The sequence below is a fragment of the Lepidochelys kempii genome, chromosome 2 (genome assembly GCF_965140285.1).
Source record: "Lepidochelys kempii isolate rLepKem1 chromosome 2, rLepKem1.hap1, whole genome shotgun sequence".
Classification (NCBI taxonomy): Eukaryota; Metazoa; Chordata; order Testudines; family Cheloniidae; genus Lepidochelys; species Lepidochelys kempii.
This window is the reverse complement of record NC_136381.1, coordinates 257,226,763-257,253,894: the sequence shown is the minus strand read 5'-3', so window position 1 is coordinate 257,253,894 and position 27,132 is coordinate 257,226,763. Positions and strand designations below refer to the sequence as shown.

At 42.8% G+C, this 27,132-nt stretch overlaps 1 protein-coding gene across 1 annotated transcript in view; it reads left to right on the top strand.

The window, feature by feature from the left end:
• Positions 1–27,132, top strand: part of LOC140907821 (sodium channel protein type 5 subunit alpha) — a 105,672-nt gene that overhangs the window by 55,059 nt on the left and 23,481 nt on the right. The window contains 4 exon segments of the mRNA XM_078851859.1: positions 2,033–2,158; positions 5,413–5,536; positions 19,710–19,864; positions 26,773–26,946. Coding sequence (XP_078707985.1) covers positions 2,033–2,158; positions 5,413–5,536; positions 19,710–19,864; positions 26,773–26,946 — 579 coding nt within the window.

The window sequence follows — 27,132 nt, the reverse complement described above, 5'->3', positions numbered from 1 at the left end:
AGAAACTCCACCTACAAGCATGGCTCCTGCATGGTTCCATCCTGGCAAACTAGCCTGCTCAGAACAAGTTAAACTCGTGCTACTAAACAGCAGGAAGATGACCACATGTAATACTTACCTTAAAAAATGGAAGATATTCTCCTCCTGGTGTCAAGAAATACACTTGACAGCCTCCACAGCACCACTGTCATTAGTGTTGGAATACCTACTGGAGCAGAATCGATCAGGTTTAGCAATGAGCTCAACCAAAGTCCATCTTGCAGCCATTACTGCATTCCATCATGAGATTGACAGGACCTCGATCTTCGCACACCCAATTACTAAATGGGTCTCCAGAACATTTACCCAGAAGTTTGTCAACCTACCCTGGCCTGGGACCTCAGTCTGGTATTGAAATGCCTCACCAGACTACCATTGGAACCCTTAGCCACCTACTCCCTGCTGCATTTGTCCATGAAAGTGGCCTTTTTGGTTGCTATTACTTCCGCCAGATAGGTGAGTGAGATAGGGGAGCTCATATCAATCCTCTGTACACAATATTCTCTAAAGATAAGGTCATGCTACATCCGCACCCAAGATTCCTACCAAAAGTAACATCAGCCTTCCATATGAACCAACCAATCCATCTTCCCATGTTCTATCCCAAGCCTCACAGCACTCCAGCAGTGGCCATTTTGCATACATTGGACGTTAGGCATGCATTAGTGTTTTATCTGGGAAGGACCAAACCTTCCCGAAAATCTCCTAGACTGTTTGTTTCTACTACAGAGCGTTCTAAAGGCTGCACAATATCCACTCAGAGATTGTCTAAATGGATCTCCCCATGCATTCAACAGTGCTATCGTATTTGGAACATGGACCCTCATGCGCACATCAGAGAGCATTCCATACAATTGATTTCTACCTCAATAGCGTTCCACAACAATGTTTCGATATTAGAGATTTGTAGGGCGGCCACTTGGGCTTCTGTCCACACGTTCACTGAGCACTATGCAATCACTCCGGACTCCAGGGCTGTCACCATAGTTGGCCTAACCATACTTACCTCTATGACTCAAATGAACCCGAAGGCCCTCCTGCCTTCTGAGGGGCACTGCTCTACAGTCACCCGAAGTGGAACACCTCCAGGGACAGCACTTGAAGAAGAAGAGAAGCTCTCCTTTCCTCTACTTCAGAGTTCGCAGTTGGGAATCTGCGGTAGAGAAGGAACTGGAAGGCTTGGGTTGTGCGCATGCTAGATGCAGCACCACGAGACGCCTACTGTGAGCACACAGACACTGCTACCGTAAATCTCCAATCAACGGTGCCAGGACGCACAGACATCTGAAGTGGAGCACCCACAGGGACACACATCTTGAAGAACCTCAGTTACTGCACAAGGAGAGTAACTTTCTCATCTATGTTCAGTATCAGTAACCTGGTGGAGAGAAAATTTATTTCTTGGATAAAGTACATAATGTCAAGGGCTCAAATTGTGAATTTTTAACAAGGAGGCCTCACCTTCTTTTTTGTCCTATCAACATGTCCCAGAAAATAATCTTTAGAAGAAGATTAATGGGTTAAGAAAGGAATGGCTCTGTCAACTTATGCTTATTATATTATAGTGTATAGAATGACATTTCTTTATGTTTGTCTGAATTTTTGCAGTTCCCTTTTACCTATGGAGTCATGACTGACTATGACTCTAAAATGTTCCCCTTCTGGTCCTGAAGGCTGCTACATAGTTATACTGAGTTCCTCGCTAAGTCCAGATGCAAAGATTCCCACTGACATCAGTAGGCTTTGGATCAGGCCTGGCTAAACTGTGGGTTTCTTAATTTATTTTAGGTCACCGATGAAAACTTTCCCCTCCTTTATTTCTTTCTGTAAAAATAAAGATACTTTGAAAACGAGCCGTTCAAGGTGCTTTATGTTCCATTTGGAGCATTCTCCCTTAAAATTATGTGTGCCGTCCCTCTGCCACCAAAAAGAAAAGAGAAAATAAAATAAACACATCTAAGATTATCTTCAGCAGGAAAACCACCAGAGACAGAGGGGAGAACAAAGTAAAAGATCAGGAGCTTGGTGTAAAGGATCTGCGATTTTCTCTGAAGACTTAAATGAGTTTAACATAGGTAAACAATGGAAGGCTGGATCATCATCTCTACTACAAAAAGAGGTAACACTGTGTTCATATCTAACATGGAATCACGAACATTAGTTGATTTCCTTTATATCTGTTTTATTTTTTCGGAATTTATAAAGATCATTAATCAAGAAATAATTTGTACTTTAAATTTTGTATTTATTACCCTATTTTGTGTTAATGCACAAGAACTCTCTAATTTACTAGTCAAAGGATCATAGAAGATTAGGGTTGGAAGAGACCTCAGGAGGTCATCCAGTCCAACCACCTGCTCAAAGCAGGACCAACACAAACTAAATCATCCCAGCCACTGCTTTGGCAAGCCAGGCCTTAAAAACCTCTAAGGATGGAGATTCCACCACCTCCCTAGGTAACATATTCCAGTGCTTCACTAGCCTCCTAGTGAAATAGTTTTTCCTAATATCCAACCTAGACCTCCCCCACTGAAACTTGAGACCATTGCTCCTTGTTCTGTCATCTCTGAGAACAGCATAGCTCAATCCTCTTTGGAACGTGTCCCTCCCCCCCCCTTCAGGTAGTTAAAAGCTGCTATCAAATCCCCCCCCCACTCTTCTTTTCTGCAGACTAAATAAGCCCAGTTCCTTCAGCCTCTCCTCATAAGTCATGTGCCCCAGCCCCCTATTCATTTTCATTGCCCTCTGCTGGACTCTCTCCAATTTGTCCCCATCCTTTCTGTAGTGGGGGGCCCAAAACTGGATGCAATACTCCAGATTTGGCCTCCCCAGTGCCAAATAGAGGGGAATAATCACTTCCCTTAATCTGCTGGCAATGCTCCTACTAATACAGCCTAATATGCCTTTAGCCTTCTTGGCAACAAGGGCACACTGTTGACTCATATCCAGCTTCTCATCCACTGTAATCCCCAGGTCCTTTTCTGCAGAACTGCCGCTCAGCCAGTCGGTCCCAGCCTGTAGGTGTGCATATGATTCTTCATCCTAAGTGCAGGACTCTGCACTTGTCCTTGTTGAACCTCATCAGATTTCTTTTGGCCCAGTTCTCCAATTTGTCTAGGTCACTCTGGACCCTATCCCTACCCTACAGCATATCTACCTCCCCCCCCCCAGCTTCATGTCATCTACAAACTTGCTGAGGGTGCAATCTATCCCATCATCCAGATCATTAATGAAGATGTTGAACAAAATCAGCCCCAGAACCAACCCACAGGGCACTCTGCTTGATACCTGCTACCAACTAGACATCGAACCATTGATCACTACCCATTGAGCCTGAAGATCTAGCCAGCTTTCTATCCACCTTATAGTCCATTCACCCAATCCATACTACTTTAACTTGCTGGCAAGAATACTGTACGAGACCATATCAAAAGCTTTGCTAAAGTCAAGGTATATCATGTCCACCACTTTCCCCATATCCACAGAGCCAGTTATCTCATCACAGAAGGCAATCAGGTTGGTCAGGCATGACTTGCCCTTGGTGAATCCATGTTGACTGTTCCTGATCACCTTCCTCTCCTCCAAGTGCTTCAAAATGGATTCCTTGAGGACCTGCTCCATGATTTTTTTGGGGACTGAGGTGAGGCTGACCAGTCTGTAGTTCCCTGGATTCTCCTTCTTCCCTTTTTTAAAGATGGGCACTATATTTGCCTTTTTCCAATCATCCAGGACCTCCCCCGATCACCATGAGTTTTCAGAGATAACGGCCAATGGCTCTGCAATCACATCAGCCAACTCCCTCAGCACCCTTGGGTGCATTGTGTCTGGCCCCAGGCACTTTTGCCTGTTCAGCTTTTCTAAATAGTCCTTAACCTGTTCTTTCACTATTGAGGGCTGCTCACCTCCTCCCCATACCGTGCAGCCCAGTATAGCAGTCTGGGAGCTGACGTTGTCTGTGAAGACCGAGGCAAAAAAAGCATTGAATACTTCAGCTTTTTCCACATCATCTGTCACTAGATTGCCTCCCCCATTCAGTAAAGGTCCCACACTTTCCCTGACCACCTTCTTGTTGCTAACATACCTGTAGAAACCCTTTTTGTTACCCTTCACATCCCTTGCTAGCTGCAACTCCAGTTATGGGAGTCCCCAGATATCTTAGCCACATAAGTGTTCACAATTGGATCATAACATTACTAAATTTAGTTGCATTAGTAGTATTTATCTTGAAGTATTCTGTCTCACTGATGAAGGGTAGAGTAAGTGGATTTCAGTGAATGCAAATGGCACAATGCTGTATTTCTAAGTATTGATATAAAACATTAATAGGAAGAGAAATAGTCCTGAGTTACTGAAATAATTTTATTAAAAAGGTCACTATAAAATTAACATTACCTACTTTATTTTTCTTTAAATCTGAATTATTGAAATAAAGAGGTGTTAAAAGATTGTCCCAGAAAATTCTGGTGTGTGCAGCGTGTTCTTTCTTTTTGAGTTGGAACAACTTTAAGTGAATGTTGTATATGTAATCATGAGTATTCAGCTTTGAAAATTGCTCCTTCGGTCAGAGAAAGGAAACATACCATGTGGCCTGTGAGACTAATCAAAACAGCTCAAATTTCAAACACAGAATATTTCAAATGAATTGCTCACAAATAAACTAAAGTCCAATGATTATTCACAGAAATATTTTGGAGAGTAATTTTGAACAATGAATATATGCAATTTGGAAACAGTAAAAATAATTGAATAAATTATTAGTTATGAGTTATTCACACATCTCTAGTGGTGTGACATCCTAAATATAATGAAATAGGATGGAAGTCTGTGCTAGAGAAGAATACATGATGTGATTACATATGCTATTTCATGTAAACTACCATGGGCATTTCATAGTTTCATTCTGAACAGAAAGTTTTAGAGCTCTACAAAGTAGTCCTTTGATGAAAATTATATTTTCTCTTTTTGCCTTCTCTATTTTTTCATGTGTTGTCCTCTGTTTTAATTGTTTTCAGCCCAAGCTAGTAGAGTGTTTTAAAGCCTATCCATGTTTGAAAACCACATGTACTTGAATGCAGAGAAATTGGAATCATTCCCATTTGTGAGCTTTACTAGAGTGATTAATCTGGTTCCTTTTAAATATAACTTTGACTTCCGTTTGAATTGATGTGGAGATTTTTTGGGGATCACACACACTGTAAAGCAAGAGGCCATTCCAGGACTGCCATGTTGTTAATAAGTACAGTACCCAACTAAATTTTATATTTTTGAATATTTCCCTTAATTATAACTGTTCACCAATGTACTTATGCAGTTTATTTTAAAGCACAATGACTTCATTAAGGGAAAATTGATGCATTGTCTTTTATTGTGTAGCAACTTGATGACATCAGCTGTTCTGAAGGCAGCACAGTGGATCTGACAAATCCTGAGGAGCTTCTGAAACAGATCCCTGAGCTAGCTGAATACTTAAAGAAACCTGATAACTGTTTTCCAGAAGGTAAGGATCTACTGATTTCAGTATGACTAGGAAGTGAGAAGAATAGCCCACAGTAACCTGTTCTCCTAGCTAATCCTGAGACACTCAGGCACTCAACACCAAGGCACTCTATTTGCAAAGTATTTAATGATAAAAATACTTTAATAATATATAATTACCTAGTACTTGTGTAGCACTTTTCATCCATAGATCTCAGTAATAGTGAAAACATATGTGAAATAGGCAGAGAGAATTTATTAGTGTTTGGTTGAATTTCTCTAGGATGGTAAGCCTGGGAGCCCACTTTAAATTGCTGTATAGCTTTTAGCTTTACAAGTTTATTTCATGTCAATATTTGTGCTCAATGCGTTTTTAAATTTTCAAAGCTGGCTCCTTCTAGCCAAAACTATCCATAACAAGATTATTATGGTTGTTGCTAGAGAAAAGTTAAATTTATTAACATTTCCTTCAAACCCTTATATCAATTATTACTCTGAACAAAGGATAGTCTCCCCCTGTTTGTACTAGATGTAATGGTGTACCACATGTCAACAAGGTCAGTTCGCAGTTGGATTAATTTCCTGGGTTACAATTCTATATAACTGTAAAGGAATAGAGTTCCTGGATAATTAACTCCTTGATTTTAGAAAGCCTGACAGTACTCAGATCCTTTTCCCCACAGTGTTCTCGCTTCTTGTCACTTGCATTAGCTGACATGCTGTTTCTTCCTAATGGCTGGAGAGCACTATCCTTGGGTGTCTAGACCTCCAGATAGGGAGAATCAGAGGAGAAAACCAGCTATAGCACAACACCCTTCTCATCTATCTCCTCAGCAAAAGGAGTTTTTTTGAAGAGCAAGAGATGGGACCAGATGAGGAAACACCGCCAGCAGCCAATATATCTTACTCTTTGTCTGATGAGACAAGAATGCCTTCTCCTCCTGCCTTTTGAGATGACTTCAGATGTTTCAAGAGAGTAGCTGAGATTTTACAGTTTTCATTGGAGGAGGTTCAGGAAATGCACCATCAGCTGGTAGATATACTCCACACCATGCCCTAAGACAAAGTAATTCCACCAATGAATGAAGCCTTTCTTGAACCACCTAAACATTGTGGCATCCCCCAGTGACTGCACCTCCAATGTGCAAGAGTGCAGACAAAAAATGTTATGTGCCTGTGAAAGAGACAGAATACCTATTTGCACACCCAATGCTGAATTCGTTGGTGATGGATGCTGTGAATGAGCTCAATAAGCAACACCACTCCAAGACTATCTCATGCTAACTACCAAAAATGTTTGAATTTATTAGGCTGAAAGAGGGGTTTTTTGGTTGTTGTTGTTGGCTTCTCTGCAATTTAGAGTGGCAAATTATCAAGCTATCATTGCTAAATACAATTATCTCAACCATAATAATTCACATCTTTTATTGAATATCTTAGTAAAAAAAAAGGAGAGTTTTAGGCAATTATTGTGGAGGGTCATCTTATTACCAAAGCATCACTGCAAGCTTCATTGGATGTGGCAGTTAGTGTCCTGCTGTATGGCAACAGCACTAGTGATAAACTGGGCATTGTGGCTGCAATGTTCTGGAATCCTAAAAGAGGTCCAGAATACTGTATAGAATATCTCATTTGATGGGACAAACTGCTTAGTGATACCAGGGACAAACCTCTCCACCTGCAGGAGGCAGGAAAAGATTTCTCCATTGTATGTTAGTTTATCTCCCCCCTCTGAAGCATCAGGGATGGCCACGGCTGAAGATGGGACATTGGAAAGGGAGTGCCAAGACTCTGAGGTTGCACTGAGCATTCTCTCTCTCAGGTGCGTGCCTGGTGGGTTCTTGCTTACATGCCCAGGGTCTAATTGATTGCCATACGTGGAGTCGGGAAGGAATTTTCCTCCAGGTCAGATTGGCAGTGGCCGTAGGGGTTTTTCACCTTCCTCTGCAGTGTGGGGTAATGGTAATTTGCTAGCATTAACTTAGTATATCTCACTTAATCATTTCCCTGCCACTGCAGGGGCCTCAGGCATTAGTGCGCCTTTGTGCCTCCTATTTTCTGCTTGTGGCACATAGTAGTTTAATCTCCTTTGGACAGTAATACTTTGGTCTAATTTCGGTCATTAGGTTGTGGGCACTGCGTGGCATTGGTGGCCAGGGATATACGGGAAGTCAGACTAGGTAATCTGATGGATCCCTTCGGCCTCAAACCATGACTGTGACACTCTTTAAAAGATCTGAGGGCAATGCTTCCTTCATTCAGGATTTATAGTTTTGCTAGCAAAAGAAAATACAGCAGTTCACAGACATACCAAAGATCTCATCTAGTTCAAATTCCAGCCTATCACAGGGCATCGTAGCCACCTAGAAGGAGATCTAAATTCCAGAAGAATAGACCTTCCACATCTGCAACTGCAACAACACAATCTTCCACATCTGGCAAGCACTCATTTTGTATGCAGTGTTGTAGCTGTGTCAGTCCCAGGATACTAGAGAGACAAGGTGGATGAGGTAATATCTTTCATTGTACTAACTTCTGTTGGCGAGAGAGATAAGCTTTCAAGCTACACAGAGCTCTTCCTCAGGCAGGTGATGACCCGAGGAAAAGGTCTGTGTAGCTTGAAAGCTTGTCTCTCTCACCAGCAGAAATTGGTCTAATAAAAGATATTACCTCACTTCACATTGGTTGAGAGCTGTGAACCACTTCACTGTTTGAATTTACAGCTGCATTACCCTTCTACTTCACCATTTGGAGACCATCTTTCCATTTACAAAGACTCATGGGAAAGTTTACATCAGACAAATGGGCATTAGAAGTAATAATCCATTCCTCCACCCCACCCACTTTCCTGTCCCTTTTCAGGGACCCCTCTCACAAGAAGTTTTTTAAGAAAGGAGGTAGAATCTCTTTTACAACTAGAAGATATAGAACCAGTTCTGTTCCCCCAAGTGTGAAGGGTTTTTTACTCAAAATGCTTTAGTGTCCAAGAAGGTAGGGTGGAGACCTATTTTGGATCTCAGAATACTGAACACCTTCATCCAGACACATAGATTCAGGATGGTTACCTCAGCAGCAGCAGCAACAACAACAGTAGATCCAAGTGACTGGTTTGCATACCTTGACCTCCTGTCAAGGTTCCTCCCCCACTCTGAACTCTAGGGTACAGATGTGGGGACCTGCATGAAAAACCTCCTAAGCTTATCTTTACCAGCTTAGGACAAAACTTCCCCAAGGTACAAAATATTCCACCCGTTGTCCTTGGATTGGCCGCTACCACCACCAAACTAATACTGGTTACTGGGGAAGAGCTGTTTGGACGCGTCTTTCCCCCCCAAATACTTCCCAAAACCTTGCACCCCACTTCCTGGACAAGGTTTGGTAAAAAGCCTCACCAATTTGCCTAGGTGACTACAGACCCAGACCCTTGGATCTTAAGAACAATGAACAATCCTCCCAACACTTGCACCCCCCCCCTTTCCTTGGAAATGTTGGATAAAAAGCCTCACCAATTTGCATAGGTGACCGCAGACCCAAACCCTTGGATCTGAGAACAATGAAAAAGCATTCAGTTTTCTTACAAGAAGACTTTTAATAAAAATAGAAGTAAATGGAAATGAAGAAATCCCCCCTGTAAAATCAGGATGGTAGATATCTTACAGGGTAATTAGATTCAAAAACATAGAGAACCCCTCTAGGCAAAACCTTAAGTTACAAAAAAGATACACAGACAGAAATAGTTATTCTATTCAGCACAATTCTTTTCTCAGCCATTTAAAGAAATCATAATCTAACACATACCTAGCTAGATTACTTACTAAAAGTTCTTAGACTCCATTCCTGGTCTATCCCCGGCAGAAAACAGCATAAGACAGACCCACAGACCCTTTGTTTCTCTCCCTCCTCCCAGCTTTTGAAAGTATCTTGTCTCCTCATTGGTCATTTTGGTCAGGTGCCAGCGAAGTTACCTTTAGCTTCTTAACCCTTTACAGGTGAGAGGAGCTTTCCCCTGGCCAGGAGGGATTTCAAAGGGGTTTACCCTTCCCTTTATTTATGACACCTCCAGAATGAATATTTTCTTATAGCAAAGTGATTGGCCATGATCACTTTCGGCATTGTGTACTTCCATTTGGCTTTTTGATTGCCCCCAGGGTTTTCATGGAAGTTCTATCACTAGTAGCAGCCTACCTAAGATATTTAGGAGTTCAAGTTTCTCCTTACCTAGATGACTGGCTCCTCAAGGTTGATCTTCTGACAAAGTACAGTCAGCAATAAACAAGACTATAACCATATTCAAGACTCGAGGGTTAAAACTCAACAAAGAAAAGTCCACTTTGATACCCATTCAGCTCATTGAGTTTATAAGAACCAACTTGGATTCCAAAACTGCCCGAGGTTAACTGCCGGAAGTTACTTATCAGGGGACAGGTTTGATACAAAGTCAAGCCTCATTTTCCAACTGCACTTGAGTCCACACAAAACAGCAAGTACTTGTTGAGTCATTATGGCTACATGTACATTTGTAACTCCTCATGCCATATTGCATCTTCAGTGCCTTAAAATATGGTTAAAGAGTGCTTATATACACAAAAATACAGTCAAGATAGGTCACTGTGAGTTCCTTAGAGGGTTCTTGACTTGCTCAGTTGGTGGGTGGAGGGATCCAAACAAGGTGTGCGTTGGAGTACGTTTTACTCTTTCCCACTCACCTTATCCATGCAGACTATAGTGACAAATGGCTTTGTAATAGTCTGGGGTGCTCATCTTTAGGATCATGTGATCAGAATCATGACAGATGACAAGGCGACCATAGTTTACATAAATCATCAATGAGGAATGAGAGCTTTCTCCCTATGTACAGAAGCAGGGAAGCTAGAGATTTGGTTTATAAGACATCAGATTACCATTTTGTCTATAGAACACTACAGCAGACAAAGTAGACATTTCCTGTGGGATCACGAATAAGAGCTGAACCATTCAGTGTTTTACAGAATATTTGCTAGCTGTGTACTGTTTAAGGGGAACTCTAGGTCACAGCTTTCTAGAGGATGAATTCCTCATAACATGGTCAGGGAATTTGGCTTATGCCTACCCTCCCACTCTGTGTTGCTTTTGAAGGTGCTGAAAAAGATAAAGCAAGACAAGGTGAGAGTCATTCTTACAGCACCAGCATGTGCAAGACAGATATAGTTACCAGACCTTATTAATGTCTCAACCTAATTTATCTCAACCATCACTTCATTTGCCATTGATGCCCAAATTGCTGACTCGGGTCTCTCCATTCCAGTCTTAGTCTGATCCATCTCAAGATATGTTTGCTAAGCCTAGAGATGAACTGTACTGCAGAAGTGCAAAACATTGGTGAACAGCAGAAAACCATCCACAAGAAAGTCTTACCTTGAGAAATGGAAGAGGTTTCAGTCTCGGTGCTCAAATAAATTTGTTAGTCTCTAAGGTGCCACAAATACTCCTTTTCTTTTTGGTGTACACAATGTGGCTTTTCTCCTTCCGATTCTGAATTACCACATTTATTATATTACCTTTTGGGCTGTCCTAAATATAAAGCAAAGAGTAACCACCTTTCTGTATACAGTGCTATAAAATCCCTCTTGGCCAGAGGCAAAACCCTTTCACCAGTAAAGGGTTAAGAAGCTAAGATAACCTCGCTGGCACCTGACCCAAAATGACCAATGAGGGGACAAGATACTTTCAAATCTGGAGGGGGGAACAAAGGGTTTGTCTGTCTGTGTGGTGCTTTTTCTGGGAACAGATCAGGAATGCAGCCTTACAACTCCTGTTAAGTTAGTAAGTAGTCTAGCTAGAAATGCGTTAGATTTCCTTTTGTTTAGTGGCTGGTAAAATAAGCTGTGCTGGATGGAATGTATATTCCTGTTTTGGTGTCTTTTTGTAACTTAAGGTTTTGCCTAGAGGGATTCTCTGTGTTTTGAATCTGATTACCCTGTAAGGTATTTACCATCCTGATTTTACAGAGGTGATTCTTTTACCTTTTCTTTAATTAAAATTCTTCTTTTAAGAACTTGATTGATTTTTCATTGTTCTTAAGATCCAAGGGTTTGGGTCTATGTTCACCTGTACAAATTGGTGAGGATTCTTATCAAACCTTCCCCAGAAAAAGGGGTGTAGAGCTTGGGGGGATATTTTGGGGGAAGACATCTCCAAGTGGACTCTTTCCCTTTCTTTGTTTAGAACACTTGGTGGTGGCAGCATACGGTTCAAGGACAAGACAAATTTTGTACCTTGGGGAAGTTTTAACCTAAGCTGGTAAGAATAAGCTTAGAAGGTCTTTCATGCAGGTCCCCACATCTGTACCCTAAAGTTCAGAGTGGGGAAGGAACCTTGACATGGGCTTAAAGATCTTTGGTTTGTCCTTGAGTCCAGTGATCACCTAGTCAGATTTCCTGTATAACACAGGCAGTAGAACATCCCCAAAATAATTCCTTGAGCATATCTTTTAGAAAAAAACAATTTTGATTTAAAAATTGTCAATGATCGAGAATCCACCATGATCCTTGATAAATTGTTTCAATGGTTACGTACTCTCACGGTTCAAAATGTACATGTTATTTCTAGTCTCAAATTGTCTAATTTCAACTTTCAGCCATTGGATCATGTTATACTGTTCTCTGCTAGGTAGAAGAGCCTGTTATTAAATATTTGTTCCCATGTAGATACATATACACTCTAATCTAGTCATCCCTTAACCTTCTCTTTGTTATGCTAAATCAGGGGTTCTCAACCTATTTATCATTGTGGGCTGCATATATGGCCCACAAAGTGTTACCTGGGCCACAGGTTGAGAACCACGGTGCCCCCCATCTAACCTCCCCACACACAAACCCCTATGCTCAGTGCCCTCTGCCCAGAGACCCCTCCACAGGGTGGGCGCAGGAGCGGAGAGCTGGGTGTGGGGCAGGGACCCCAACCCCAGACCCTGCTGTGCAGGAACCCTCTCTGTGCAGCTGGCAGCCCAGAGCCCACCATGTGGCAGGGCAGCCAGCTGACAGGACCCCAATCCCCACCACACAGCAGGGCTGCCAGGAGCCCAGAGCTCGCCACGCAGCAGGGCAGCCAGCATCCTGGAGCCCATGGCCTTTAGCACACAGCTGAGCTGGGCCGCAGCTGTGTGGTAATGGGGCCTCATGTGGCCCGTGGGCTGAGAACCTTGTAGTCATTGAGGAGTCAAGCCAAGGGTCCAACCAAAGTCTGAGTGAGGTGTCAAGCCAAGGGTTGAAGCTGGAGTCAGAGTGAGGAGTCAAGGGTAGGACAGAGGAGCAGGGAACTAGAGCGAGGAAGGAACTTGGGGTATTGGAGGATCCGGGATAAGAAGGGCAGGAACCCAGACCAGGCTGAAAGGCAGGGCTCAGGAGTCAGCTGAGTAGGCAGGGTCCGAAGTGGCAGCCAGCAAGGGATTCACCTACTTCCTCAAACAACTTCCTGTGCCTCCTTCTGGCTTAAGTGGTGCGTCTGAGCCGATTGGTGGAGCTGGATGTTTTCCCAGTCAGGAGCTTTGTGGGTGGAGCCCTTGCTGAGCAATGGATGGTGGCTGTGGTCTGAGCGCTACCTGGGGACCTATGGGCCTGGTTTCAAGATCCATGATTTCCTCACAAAGTACACTCTACTACCTCTAAGGGCTAGCAGAAGAAAACTAAGAACTGTTTAATAGATAATAAGACCGTGAAGGAGCTTTGGACAGAGAGGATTCCGACTCAGACCGTGCAGCAATGAAAAGGAACTGGAGAAGTGGTAGGTCTGCACCTCCCATTATACCATGGTACTGAGTGTCAAAGTCAGATTCAGGACTCACGTAATTTGTCAGACACTCTGTTTATTAGCAAAGCACTTTGCCAATGCGCCCAGATATGTGAGCCCTTCTCTGAGACTCAAGCTAACTTATTTATACAAATAAGCCAAAGCCAATTTAACATAAGAGACAAAAGGAAGCAGAAACTGACGCAAGAGGAGTTTCAGGGCACAGGAATAGACTCACAAGATTTTCTTGTTTCCTGTACCATTGTGTGCATGTGTACCTATGTGTTGAATACACATAGGCACCAGTATTCAAAGAAGAATCGGCACTTCAGTTGATTTTACTATTTAGGAAAATGGACGATGAATAAGTACAACAAGTTTGAGTAATGTGCTGAGATTGAAAGGAAACTTTTCCTGATAGTCATCCTCCATTTTCCACTCTGCCATTAAATTATTCTCTAGGATATTTGCTATAAAATAAAACAAGTGTGTGTGTGTGTATATAATTCTTAGTTTGACTCTTTCTCTCTTCCCAACAACCTTTGTATGCTGCTTTGTGTGTTTAGGCCGCAATCCTGCAAACACTTACACACATACTTAACTGTAAGCAAGTGAATAGATTTCCAGGGGGCTACTCACCTTCTTCCAGTTAAGATCATGCATAAGTTTGAACTAGTTTATGATCCTGCAACAAATTTTTAATCCATGTGACTAGTTCTGCAGAAGCTGTATCCTCTCTATCTAGACAATTTCAGTTCAAAAACAGGAAAATTATTACAGACCAGATCCTCAAGTCTAGCCAAATTACTCTCAGCATAGGACCCAAGGTGGGGAAAGAAAAGGTGACTATCCTGATGGTAGCCGGGGCCAGTTCTGCCCCAACATAAAGTAGAGCAGTCTCTACCTTGTTCTGACCTTTAGGCTTCTCTAATCTGTGCCCACAGCAATGGCCTCCAAGGAGCTGTTCTGCTGGCGGGAGATTACTGGAGTGCAAAGCACTTCTAATCCTGGTACATGCCTCATGAGATGGGGAAGGATGAGCTGGTGCAGAGCTGGCTATGTCACTTCTACAGGAGACAGGGGAACCTCCAGCTTCCCTGTCAGAGATTGACCCAAAGGGACCTGACCAGGGCCAAGGATCTGGCCATACATTTTCAGTTCATAGCCAAAAGAAAGTATAAATTCCAATTTAAAGCAGCATTGGGAAGTAGGAACATTTCCAAATACACCAGACTAGCAAATCAAACTATTTACTTTGTGTAAATATTGTATTCTCTGTTTTGTTTTCAGTTTTTCCATGATATCATTATCCTTGTGCATTCTACTGCAGCCATTTCCATTACAAGCATTTCAGCTATATTACAGTCAATTAACATTTAATTTACAGTCTAAATCACAAGCATAACACCACAATACTACCGGCTTTATTTGTCTCCACCCTGAAGCTACAGTATGAATCTGTTGTTAAAAAAACACAGTAATTTTAGTAGTAGGAGATACCATTAACCTGCCTCATTCTGGATTTTTGGTCAAAATTCAGGAATGGAAGAGATGGGGAGTCGGAAGCAGCTGGAAGGGAAATAAGGATAAGCTATTTACTGTGTACGGTATTTGGAGTTTTTCAAGATGTTTTTTTCCTTTGGGTGCTCCGCCATAGGTGTGCATGTGCCTCAAATTGAGAGATTTTTGGTTGCAGTCTGTTCAGTCCACACATGCATCATAACTATCCTTGTGCCCTGTACTAAGGGTACATAGGGCCGTGCTAGACCAACTGCCACTCCAGTTACATTCTTAATGCAGAATCCAACCACAGCAAGTTTTCCAAAGGAGGTGAAAGGCTCCAAGTGAAAGGCTAATGTCCTTCCAACATCCAGAGTATGTAAACTGACCTCTACCCTAGAAGTAGGGTAAAACACTGGTAACTGTAACTGTCTCTGGCTTTGACCCTTGCCTTGACTCCTCACCCTGTCTCTAGGTCCAGCCCCTGGCTCTGTTTCCTGGCCCCTGACTCCAACCACTAGCCATGCCTCAGTCCTCACATAGTTTTTCCCCACCTCAAAACCTTCCCTGTTCTCTCCCCTTGGGAGAAGGCCTATGCCCAGAAATCAGGGGTTTAAAAACCGTGTTTCCTACCCTGCTCCTTCTCAGTCAGTGGTAATCCTGGGCACAGCCTTTTCTGCCTTGGAGAAGCTTATATCTCCACCAACTGCAGCATCTACTGCTCCTTCCCTCCCGAAACCTGAGAGGAACAGGAGCTTCAATTGAGGAAGTGTCTCATGGAGAAAGCCATGAGATCCCAGTAGGATCCGGGCTGGGAGAACTTAGAGCAGCACCTCTATGAGCATGAGCTCCAGAACAGAGGTCAAATCTACTAAGTCAAAGGACCCATTGTCTTGGGCCTTTCATGAGAGAAGGGGTACACTTAAAATACAGGACCAGGTGCACTTCCAAATCTGTTTCCAAAAGAAGGGATCCCTCCCTGACTCCTTCCAAATCAGATTAAACCTTGTGCTCGAATCCTAAAGACTTATGCCTTTCTAAACCTCCCAACCACAAGGGTATGGCATGCAGAAGCAAGGATCCACTGGTACTGACTCTGGTTCTGACTACTAAGCCAAAAGAGCACCATCTGCTGGCACTGACCATCAGCTCCAGGCAAGAATCTTCTCCCATGGTACTGACTCAACCCCATAAGGATCGGCCAACTGCTAAGCCTGTGGAAGTGCTGGATCTGCCCATACCAACTACTGGGACACCTTGTATTCTTGGATTAATTGAAACTTCTACCTTTCTGGATGGTATCTTCATTTTCCCTACCCTCAATTTCCTCTTCTCCCAAGTCCAGTTCTTCTACGGATGGTTTTGACACCAAAAGAGGAACCCACCTTGAGGAGAAGGAGCTACTCCCCTACTCTGTCCCCAGGCTGGAGTCTACATCTCCCAGTATCACTGTTATCGCTGGATTCAACCTTCTCTTCAGTCAAATCTGACATTCAAGATGAGCAATCCACCTCCACAGAGGCAGATTAGCCCTGACAGAACCTGTCTTGGACCCTCCCTCCACCCAGACACTATTACCCTCTGAGGGACCGATAGTACCCAGTGGAGTCCTCCCCAACCAGCTTTCAAACCATCATACTGGCCCTACTGAGGCCCATGGGATCCCTATGCATGGCACCTTTGATTCATGCAAGAGTGTCACTGACTCTCTTCCCCTAGACAACACCAACCAGCTCCACCTGAGTATGCAGAAGAGGAAGATATTCAGCTGGAACCCCTGGTAGCGGTAGTACCAACAAGCATATCATCTTTCTTACCTGATGAGGTTAGCATCCTATCTTTGTCATCCCTGACTGATGACAACAGGCAATACCAAGAACTCTTGAGGAGGGTAGTGGCTGACCTCCAGATCCCACTTCAGCATAAGCTCCTGGGCATCCTGCAGCCTACTCATCTCAATCAAGTGGCTCTCCCTCTAAATGAGGCCATCGTGGAACCTACCAGGGTGATGTAGCACAGACCTGCATCTTGGACTGCTACACATAAAGGGGCTGAAAGTTGTTTTGTACCTACCAAAAGCAGAGGAATTTTTGTTCACCCATTCGCCCCCAACTACCTACTTGTACAAGCAGCCATAGAAAGATCCGGGCAGCAACATCTCAAGACTACCCCTGCAGACAAGGGTGCTTAATGTGTTGACCTTCTAGGTAGGTATTCTCACTAACCAGCCTCCAGTTTAGAATTGCTAAGTACCAGGCCCTGTTGGCGAAGTATGATTTTGCGAAGTACTCCAAGTTCCTGAAGTTTAAGGAGTGACTCACTCAGTAACAGATGGTCCAATTTCAAACCCACATTGATGAGGGTAAACTGGTAGCAAAGACATAGTGGACATGGCTAATACCACATCTAAAGCCATAGCAACTGTAAAAGTTATGCGGTGGGAATTGTGGCTTCACACTTTGGGACTCTCAAGGGAGGTTAGAATACCATCAAGGATCTTTCCTTCAAATCTAATCTTTTTAACGAGAACATAAATGAGTCCTTATGCTCATTAAAGGACTCCAGGACAATCCTCCACTGCAATGACATTTATATCCCAGGCCATAAGAGGAAATACCATAAACAGCTGTAGAAGCCAATTCCTCTCCCACTATCTTTCTACCACCTTCTCCATTCAGGCTGTGCTGCAAGTGCCAGAAGGTCCAAGGACCAAAATATGTAGCCTCATGCACCTCGATATCAGCCACGCAATCTCACTCACCAGCAAAGGGTTACTTTTGCTGGGACATTCAAGAGTTGCAAACCATCACAGACACCATCCCCTGCTGCTTCCTAAACCTTTAGTGGCTGCCTAGCATACTACGCCGACAACTAGAGGGCCACAACAATGGACAGATGGGCACTAGATATCATGCACTCTGGCTACATCTAGTTTCTTTTCCAATCTCTCTTCAGAGACCAGTCTCACAAGGAAATCCTCCATCACGAGGCAGACTCTCTCCTCACAAGGGGCTATAACAGGGGTAGGCAAACTTTTTGGCCCAAGGGCCACATTGAGGTTGCAAAACTGTATGGAGGGCCGGGTAGGGAAGGCTGTGCCTCCCCAAACAGCCTGGCCCCGCCCCCTATCTCCCCCTCCTACTTCCCGCCCCCTGACTGCCCCCCTCAGAAACTCTGACCCATCCAACCCCCCTGCCCCTTGTCCCCTAATTGCCTCCTCCCAGAACTCCCAGCCTCTAACTGCCCCCCAGGACCCTACCCCCTACTCCCTGTCCCCTATCCACACCCCCACCCCTGACAGGCCCCCCAGGACTCCCACGCCTATTCAACCCCCCCTTCTCCCAGTCCCCTATTCACACCCCTGCCCCCTGACAGGGCCCCCAGAACCACTGGCCACATGTTTGTGAAGGTCACTTTCCTTGTTGCTTTCATGTCAGCCAGAAGGTAAGCTGGGGTCACTCATGGCCCACCCTCCATACAGTACTTTTGATAAAGAGAAGGCATCTCTTCATCTCCACCTGAAATTTATTCCTAAATTAATTTCCAAGTTCCATATCAATCAATTTACTTGGCAGTTTTCTTTCCAAAACCTCATGCCTTTAGCAAGGAGAGGAGGCTTCACCTCTGTCAGATGAGCTTTGGCTTTCTATCTGCAAAGAATGAAACCAATTAGGAAAACCACTTAGATTATTTGTTGCTATAGCAGAATAAACACAGGGGCAAGCAATATTTGCTCAGAGACTCTAAGTGGATTTCTGGCTGTTTCCTCTTTGCTATCAGTGAGCACAGTTCCCTTCCTTGAATGGGATGAGGGCCCATTTCACTAGAGCATAGATTACTTCGGTAGTATGTTTTAGAGAACTGCCTATGCTGAACATTTATAAGGCAGCAATCTGGAGTTGCATCCACACCTTCACAAAGCATTAAGCTTTAGTCCAAGCCTCTTCTGCTGATTTCAGTCTTTGGAACAGGGGTATTACAGAATCTATACTCTTTGCACCTCCTTCTTTCTTGACTACTGCTTACCAGTCACCCATGTATGGAATGCATGTAGGGACCAGCACTCAGAGAAGAAATGGAAGCTACTTACCTGTAACTGGAGGTTCTTTGAGATGTGTGGCCCCTATATGTATTCCACTACCTGCCCTAGTTCCATTCTGCTTTGGATCATGACTGGATTTGTAGTAGAGAAGGAACTGGAGAGGTGGTCAGTCTGCACTTCCCCTTCCACTTTGGGTGCTGACCACAAGAATCTCCAGGATGCAAGCGTTGACCAATAGACTCTGCTCACAAGATTTTCCAGTCTCAGGTGCACTGTGCTCGTGAGTACCCACATGTGTAATACAGATATGGACCACATATCTCAAAAAACCTCCACTTACAGTTAAGTAACCTCCATATCTTCTTTCAAGGTGTATGGTGGAAACCCAGTTGCTTTGTACATTTGAATCTAGAATGAATAAATGACTAGAAGTTAGAATGTAGGGAACAATAATGCACTATTAAGGAGGTGAACTAGATGACCCCACTGCTCTTCTTTATCTTTAATTTCTGTGATGCAATAACTCCTTCTGCCAACTGTATTATCCTTCCATATTCCAGTGCTAACCATGCTGGTAAACCTCCTCCAGAGCTATGAAATTCGTCATGTTATGTTGCCTTTGTTCTGTGAATCTGAACATCAACATTCTGAGGGTGTTGCCAGTGTTCTCAACAGGTATTGTTGATCGGGAAGGTAACTCACTAAAGGGTGTAAGATATTCCTCATTGCTTAAAAATATTTTTGTAGTTTGTTTTCAAAGGAAAATGGACAGAGAGATGAAACAGCAGAGACACAAGTTTAAGGTGACCAAGGAGTTTCCCCTGAACCCAGAAATTTCTACAGCAGTCCTGGGTGTTCATGTATTTACCATGTGTCCCTCTTTCAGGCTGTGTTCGACATTCCCCTTGCTGCTCAATGAATACCACAAAGTTTCCAGGAAAAACATGGTGGAACCTGAGGAAAACATGCTACAAAATTGTTGAACACAACTCTTTCGAAAGCTTTATCATATTCATGATTCTGCTAAGCAGTGGAAGCCTGGTAAATTTAATTTAATCTCATATCAGGTTGAATTATAAATGACTTTTTAGCACAGGAAAGAGGGTGTATTTTCAAAGCTGATGGTGGGAGAAGAAGAAAACTGGCCTCGCAAAGGACTAACTTATTTTTTATAGTAATTGGAAAATAGAGTAAATCGAATGACAGAATGAGCAACTCTAACAAGCTGTGATGATTTCCATTCTGGTGTATATTGGTTTTTCTGAAGCTTTGTCTGGCAGTTATTTCACACACACAGACTATCATTTTTATGTTCATCCTTAAGACCAAAGAGTCTTTCCTGGTGCTAATTCTCTTGGAACATGAAGCTGAATCTACTTTTGAACTAGATTTTTGTATACATCTGAAAAAATACTCCCCTAAAAATTATTGAAAGTAAAACTCCTCAGGACAGAAGTGTAGTGTGTCTGTGTGTAAAAGTTACAAGTTAGTAAGTTAGTGTGAATAAAATAAGTCTAAAGGGAGTTAAGTTTGTGTAACTTACATATTGAGGGGCCAGAAGATTTAATTAACTTTGTCTCCCTCTTGACTTACACTTGCTTAAACTTAGGATATCCTGCACCTTTAAAAGACTTGGTCACTCTGCACTCAATTGCATAGCCTCACTTTTGTGTTAGATTCTGTTTTGCTGCCAGAACATTAAAGCGGACAGCTGTACTTAAATCAGCAGTCCCTAAGTCTATCTTCTTGTCTGCTGGTTCCAAATATAACATTGGTGACAAGGAGCTTCTATCCCATGGGTGTCCAGTGCTCTCACTGCCTGCCCAAGAAGGAGAAAAAGTAAAAAAAATAATATTTAAAAAAGGAAAAAAGTTCATTTAGAGGCACAAGGTAGCAGACTGAAGCTTTTGTCCCAAGAAAAACAGTGTCGACCAGCCAGAAAAACAGGGAAAGTAGGCAAATAGGGCAGAACAAAGAAGGGAGCGGTTGCAGTTGCTGCTGATTGACCAGACACAGAGCAGAGTGAGGATGAAGCAGCCATCTTGGATGACCCCATGCAAGAAGACAGAAAGAGACAGCTTTAGCCTGCAGTGTATACAGCCAGCAGAGGGAGCCCAAGTACTGTCATTCTGCTCTGTCAGCACACAGTCAGTAAAGGGAGATCAAGAACAGACAGTGTATGGTTTAAAAAAAAAATCAGTGGAAAAGCAGAGATCCAGAAGGGTGTGTAGATCAACAGGATAGAAGTAAAATGGCAACTCTTCTGGGCAATGTTAGTGAATTTGAAGAGAATCGTGAACCATGATTGTGTACTTCAAACATTTTGAGCAATTTATGACCTGCAATTGCATTCCAGATGTACGAGTTTCAACCTTGCTGACATCCAAAGGCATACAGACTGCTGCATGATCTACTATATCAGGCTACGCCTGGAACTGCCACATATGCTGCAGTTACGGCGGCAATGCAGGAATATTTCTCTCCTACCCATCAATAATAGCAGAATGATAACGGGTCCATCAGAGGCATCAGGAAAGGGGAGAGTCAGTGACACAGTTTGTTGCTCCTGTAAAGACAGTGCTCAGAGCATGGTCAGTATGGACAAACGTTAAGTGATGCTTTGTGTGACCAGTTTGTCTCTGGTTTACACAAAGACTAGATCCAGAAGAAGTTACTGACTATATCAGTGTTACATTCAAGAAGGCTATTGAGGTAGCTATTACCATGGAAACCACAGAGGATTCTCTGGAATTTAGTATGAACCAAGAAGTACATCTCCTGAATTGGTGAGACAGAGGAGCATGAGAATGTGAGTCATTCCCATGTGGCCACTGTGCACAAACTGCACATGCTAAAAAGAATTGCTGGGCATATCTGGTCATTTAGAGAAAGTGCCAGGAGAAAGGAAACATTGTGGTTACCTGTTGCACCGTTCAACATCCAACAACACAGAGTAACCATCCATCCAAGAGCACATGTATGAAGACTGAACCTAAGAAAGTATAGAAGTTGGGAATTCATAATGTGGAAAAAGTCAAAAGCTCTAGCGGCACTGACCAAACCATAACACTTCATGATTTAGTTGGGGTTTGGTCCTGCTCTGGGCAGGGGGTTGGACTAGATGACCTCCAGAGGTCCCTTCCAACTCTGATATTCTATGATTCTATGTGTTATCGGAAGCTGGAGAAAGAGATGTCATCTGAGTCACACCCTTGATTGAGGGAGTTCCTACAAGAATGGAGCTTGACATTGGAGCTGCCGTCGCACTGATTTCTGCATCTGCCATCACCAGACTTTGTCACAAGTTCCTCTGGAAGAAAACCTCTCCAGTTTTGAAGACTTTTATACCAGGGTAAAGTTAGGAGATACTCCAAGTGAAAGTTCAGCTAGATGGACAATCTGTCATTTTACCTTGTATGCGATTGAAGGAAAGTATCCATCACTATTTGGCAGGATTTGGCTTGAGAAGCTCAAGGTGAATTGGACCAAGATCAAGGTGATCATAAAAGCACCTCAAAATCTTCAAGAAATACTGGACAGACACTCCAAAGTTTTTGAAAAAGAATTTGGACAGATAAGCAACATGTCAGTGAAGTTCAGTGTTAAGTCTAACAGCCAAGCCCAGAGTTGCGCTTTATGTTCTGACGCCTCTGGTGGAGGTTCATTTGGACCGTTTAGTGAGCATCAGAGTCATGTTACACACAGTGAGTGGGCTACCCATTGTATCAGTGATCTAGAATGATGGTTCCATTTGAATTTGCAGAGATTTCAAAGTGACAGTGAATCCAGTTTTATGTGCAGACCAGTATCCACTTCCTCGTACCAAAGATTTGTTTGCTACTCTTAGTGAAAGGCAGTGTTTCAGCAAATTGGATTTGTTTAATGCATACCTACAAATAGATTCATAGATGAATAGACTTTAAGGTCAGAAGGTACTGTCATCATCATCTAGTCTGACCTCCTGCATATTGCAGGCCACAGACCCTCACCCACCCACTCCTGTAATAGACCTCTAACCTGTGGCTGAGTTACTGAAGTCCTCAAATTATGATTTAAAAAATTCAAGTTACAGAGAATCCCCCATTTACACTAGTTTAAACCTGCACTTGACCTCTGCCCCATGCCTCAGAGGAAGGCAAAAAAATACTCAGTCTTTAACAATCTGACCTGGGGGAAATTCCTTCCCAACCCCTACTATAGCAATCAGTTAGACCCTGAGCGTGTGGGAAAGACCCACCAGGCATATACCTGGGAAAGAATTCTCTGTAGTAACTAAGAGCCCTCCCCATCTAGTGCCCCATCTCTGGCAACTGGGGATTTTTGCCGCATGCCATTGTAGACAGTCCCATCATACCATCCCCTCCCTAAATTTATCAAGCTCAACATTGAAGCCAGTTAGATTTTTTTGCCTCCAATGCTCCCCTTGGAACCTCCCCTTTGTTCTAACTATCAGAGGAGTGAAGTTCTGGAACAGCCTTCCAAGGGGAGTAGTGGGGGAAAAAGACATATCTGGCTTCAGGACTAAGATTGATACGTTTATGGAGGGGATGGTATGATAGGATAGCCTAATTTTGGCAATTTAATTGATCTTTGACTATTAGCAGTAAATATGCCCAATGGCCTGTGATGGGATGTTAGATGGGGTGGGGTCTGAGTTACTACAGAGAATTCTTTCCTGGGTGGCTGGCTGGTGAATCTTGCCCACATGCTCAGGGTTTAGCTGATCACCATATTTGGGGTTGGGAAGGAGTTTTCCTCCAGGGCAGATTGGCAGAGGCCCTGGGGGTTTTTCGGCTTCCTCTGCAGCGTGGGGCATGGGTCACTTGCTGGAGGATTCTCTGCTCCTTGAAGTCTTTAAACCACGATTTGAGGACTTCAGTAGCTTAGACATAGGTTAGGTGTTCGTTACAGGAGTGGGTGGGTGAGATTCTGTGGCCTGCGTTGTTCAGGAGGTCAGACTAGACGATCATAATGGTCCCTTCTGACCTTAAAGTCTATGATTCTATGAACTTCACTGCTCTAATGGTTAGAAACCTTCATCTAATTTCAAGCCTAAACTTGTTGGTGGCCAGTTTGTATCCATTTGTTTTTTGTGTCCACATTGGTGCTTAACTTAAATAACTCCTCTCCGTCTCTGATATATATTTATAGAGAGCAATCATATCTCCCCTCAAGACAAGCTCTTTGAGTGTCCTCTCATAAGGTAGGTTTTCCATTCCTTGGATCATCCTAGTAGCCCTTTTCTGCACCTGTTCCAGTTTCAATTAATCTTTCTTAAACATGGGAGAGCAGAATTGCACACAGTATTCCAGATGTGGTCTCACCAGTGCCTTCTATAATGGTACTAAACGCTTCCCTGCCTCTACTGGAAATACCTTGCCTAATGCATCCTAGCACTGCATTAGCCTTTTTCACAGCCGCATCACATTGACAGCTTATAGTCATACTGTGATCAACCAATACACCCAGTCTTTCTCCTCCTCTATCACTTCCAACTGATAAGTCCCAAATGTAGATTGATATGGCATCTAACAAATATCTCACAATCAACATGGAAGAAAAAGCTTATTTTGCTACCGGTTGCCTTTTAGTACCACATTGGCATCTTCCCTGTTCTAGAAGGCCATGGATGAGATCCTGAAGGGACTGAATGGAAATCAATGGTATTCAGACGAAGTGTTTTATCTCAATTTGGTGGATAGATTGCCTGTCACTAGCACAAAGAAACTGTTAAGGATGTTGTGCTTTCTCTTGTGTAGAGAATGGTACTACAAAGTACGGTATTGGATCTTATGAATCCCCAGTTTACACAATTTGGGTTGCGTCAGCCTGAATTATCTGTGAATCAAGGTTGCATCTTATGGGGAATCTGAGTTATCCTTCCAAAATCAGTTCAGTCTCAAGTTTTGGAAGCTCTTCACGATGGTCATATTGGCATTGTATGGATGAAGGCTATAGTCTGGAGTTCTGTCTCAATGTCCTCATGGATAGATGAAGACATTGAGAGGAAGGTGAAGTGCTGTACTATATGTCAGCAAATTCAGCATGATCCTGGCCCAGCATACTTACACCCTTGGTTCTGGCCTCAGATTCCTTGGAGGACACATGTTCATGTGGACTTTGCTGGACCATTGGAACATTATATATATTTGGTCATAGTTGACACCCATTTGAAATGACCAGTTTTCAGAATGACTTCTAACACAATTTTCAAGACCGTTGGACATCTTCATGCCTTGTTTAGTCAGTTTGGTCTACTGTTACAGTTGGTGAGTGACAATGGACCTCAATTCTATTCAGAAGAATTTCAGAGGTTCCTAGCATCAAATGGAATTCAGCACATATGTTCTGCTCCGTACCACCTTGCTAAAAATGGATTAGTGGAACTCTTTGTACAGACACTTAAGCATGCCTTAAGAGCTAACAAGTTTATTTTGAGTTATCAGCAGAAATTGGACAAATTCTTGTTTGTCTACAGGAGCACACCATGTGCTACTACCTTGCAGTCAACTGCACCTGTTTTTTTGAAGCAATCATTGGGTATCTTTTGGAACCTGCTATGACTTGATGTTGTCTTATGTGTAGCCAAATCCCATGCAAAGTGATTGACAACGTGAGGTTCATCATTGTTGTTTTCAAATAGGAGATGTAATGGGGACTCGCAACTACAGTTGTTGAGTGAAATGCATACTTGGGGAACTTGTGAAATGCATGAGACCTTTTTCGTTCATGGTTAAACTATGTGGTGGTACTTTGTGGAAACGACATATGGACCAGCTGCAACCTCAACAAGTAACAGAATCCATGACTGTTCCATCAGGACTCTCTTCTCCTCTGATCAAACCTCCTTCCATTCAATTCTTAATTTTCTTGGCTTGTTGGAACAAATTTTGGTACCAGATGCAGTTGATTCTGTACCACAGACTGTTCCTGTTGTACCAGACATTGCTTCTCCACCATCACAATGTTATCCCAAGAGAGCGTAAAAACCAGTGCTTGCGCCTGAACTTATATGTTGTTTAGCTAGAGTTGGTATTCCAGGGTAGAATAATCCCTTGCAATTTAAGAGTATGCAGTAGTCCACCCATAATTTTTAGTTAGGTTATATAGTGTTTTATGTTATCCACATAAATGATAATGTATATATGTTTGGAAAGTATTTTAATGGAGGGTGGAGAAATTAGATATTCTGCACCTTTAAATAGTTTGGACACTCTGCACTCAGTTGCAGAGCCTCACTTTTATGTTAGTTTCTGTTTTGTTAGCAGAACAATAAAGCCACTACAGCAGACAGCTGTGTTTGCCAGCACCCCCTGTGTCCATCCCCTTCTCTGCTGGGTCCAAATATAACAAGACTCACCTCTGAATGTTGCTGTTTGTTTCATAGATTGTAACCAGGAAATATATAGGCCTATATGATACTTTGTGATAGTTGTCCAGGTCTGTTTTTTACTGAGCCTATACCTATTTACACTTGTATCAGGATTCTCACCCATGTTTCTGCCAAAAATAGATTGTTGTGCCACAAAATACAAATTTAATAAAAAGAACAGGAGTACTTGTGGCACCTTAGAGACTAACAAGGTGCCACAAGTCCTCCTGTTCTTTTTGCGGATACAGACTAACACAGCTGCTACTCTGAAACCTGAAATTTAATATCAAAGTTCAACTGTATAATGGAGCAAGGACTCACATTTTTTTTAATGTATGGTAATATTTTGTAGCCCCTCCACAGTGTCTAATATCCATTTCATCAGGATTATCTTCAGAGTGGCTACCTGTGTGGAAAGTTAAACTCTTGTTTACCTGTTTGCAGGATGAGGGTCCAGGTTTCATGTGGTTTGGGGTTTCATAATGAAGGGTGCACATATCTCTAATCTCAGTACAACAGTACCATATTCCATTGAAATTCTGTAGAGTGGGTTTATATCTAAGCATTATTATTTCAGGCATTTGAAGATATACATCTTGAGAAAAGAAAAAACATTAAAATTATGTTGGAATTTTTTGATAAAATCTTCACTTACATCTTTGTCCTGGAGATATTTCTGAAATGGGTGGCTTATGGCTTCAAGAAATATTTCACCAATGCTTGGTGTTGGCTTGACTTCCTAATTGTAGGTGTAAGTATTGCATTTGATCAGTTCTGTGGGCAGGATTACGTAATATAGAACAACAAAATGTTCGCTTTTTTTTTTTTTTTGGATGTCCCAAATTGAGGCACCTTCATTTGAAGGGGAACTGATTTTTAGAAAGTACCGAGCACCCACCCTTTGAAAAACCAGACCTTTCAAAGTGTCTCAATTTGG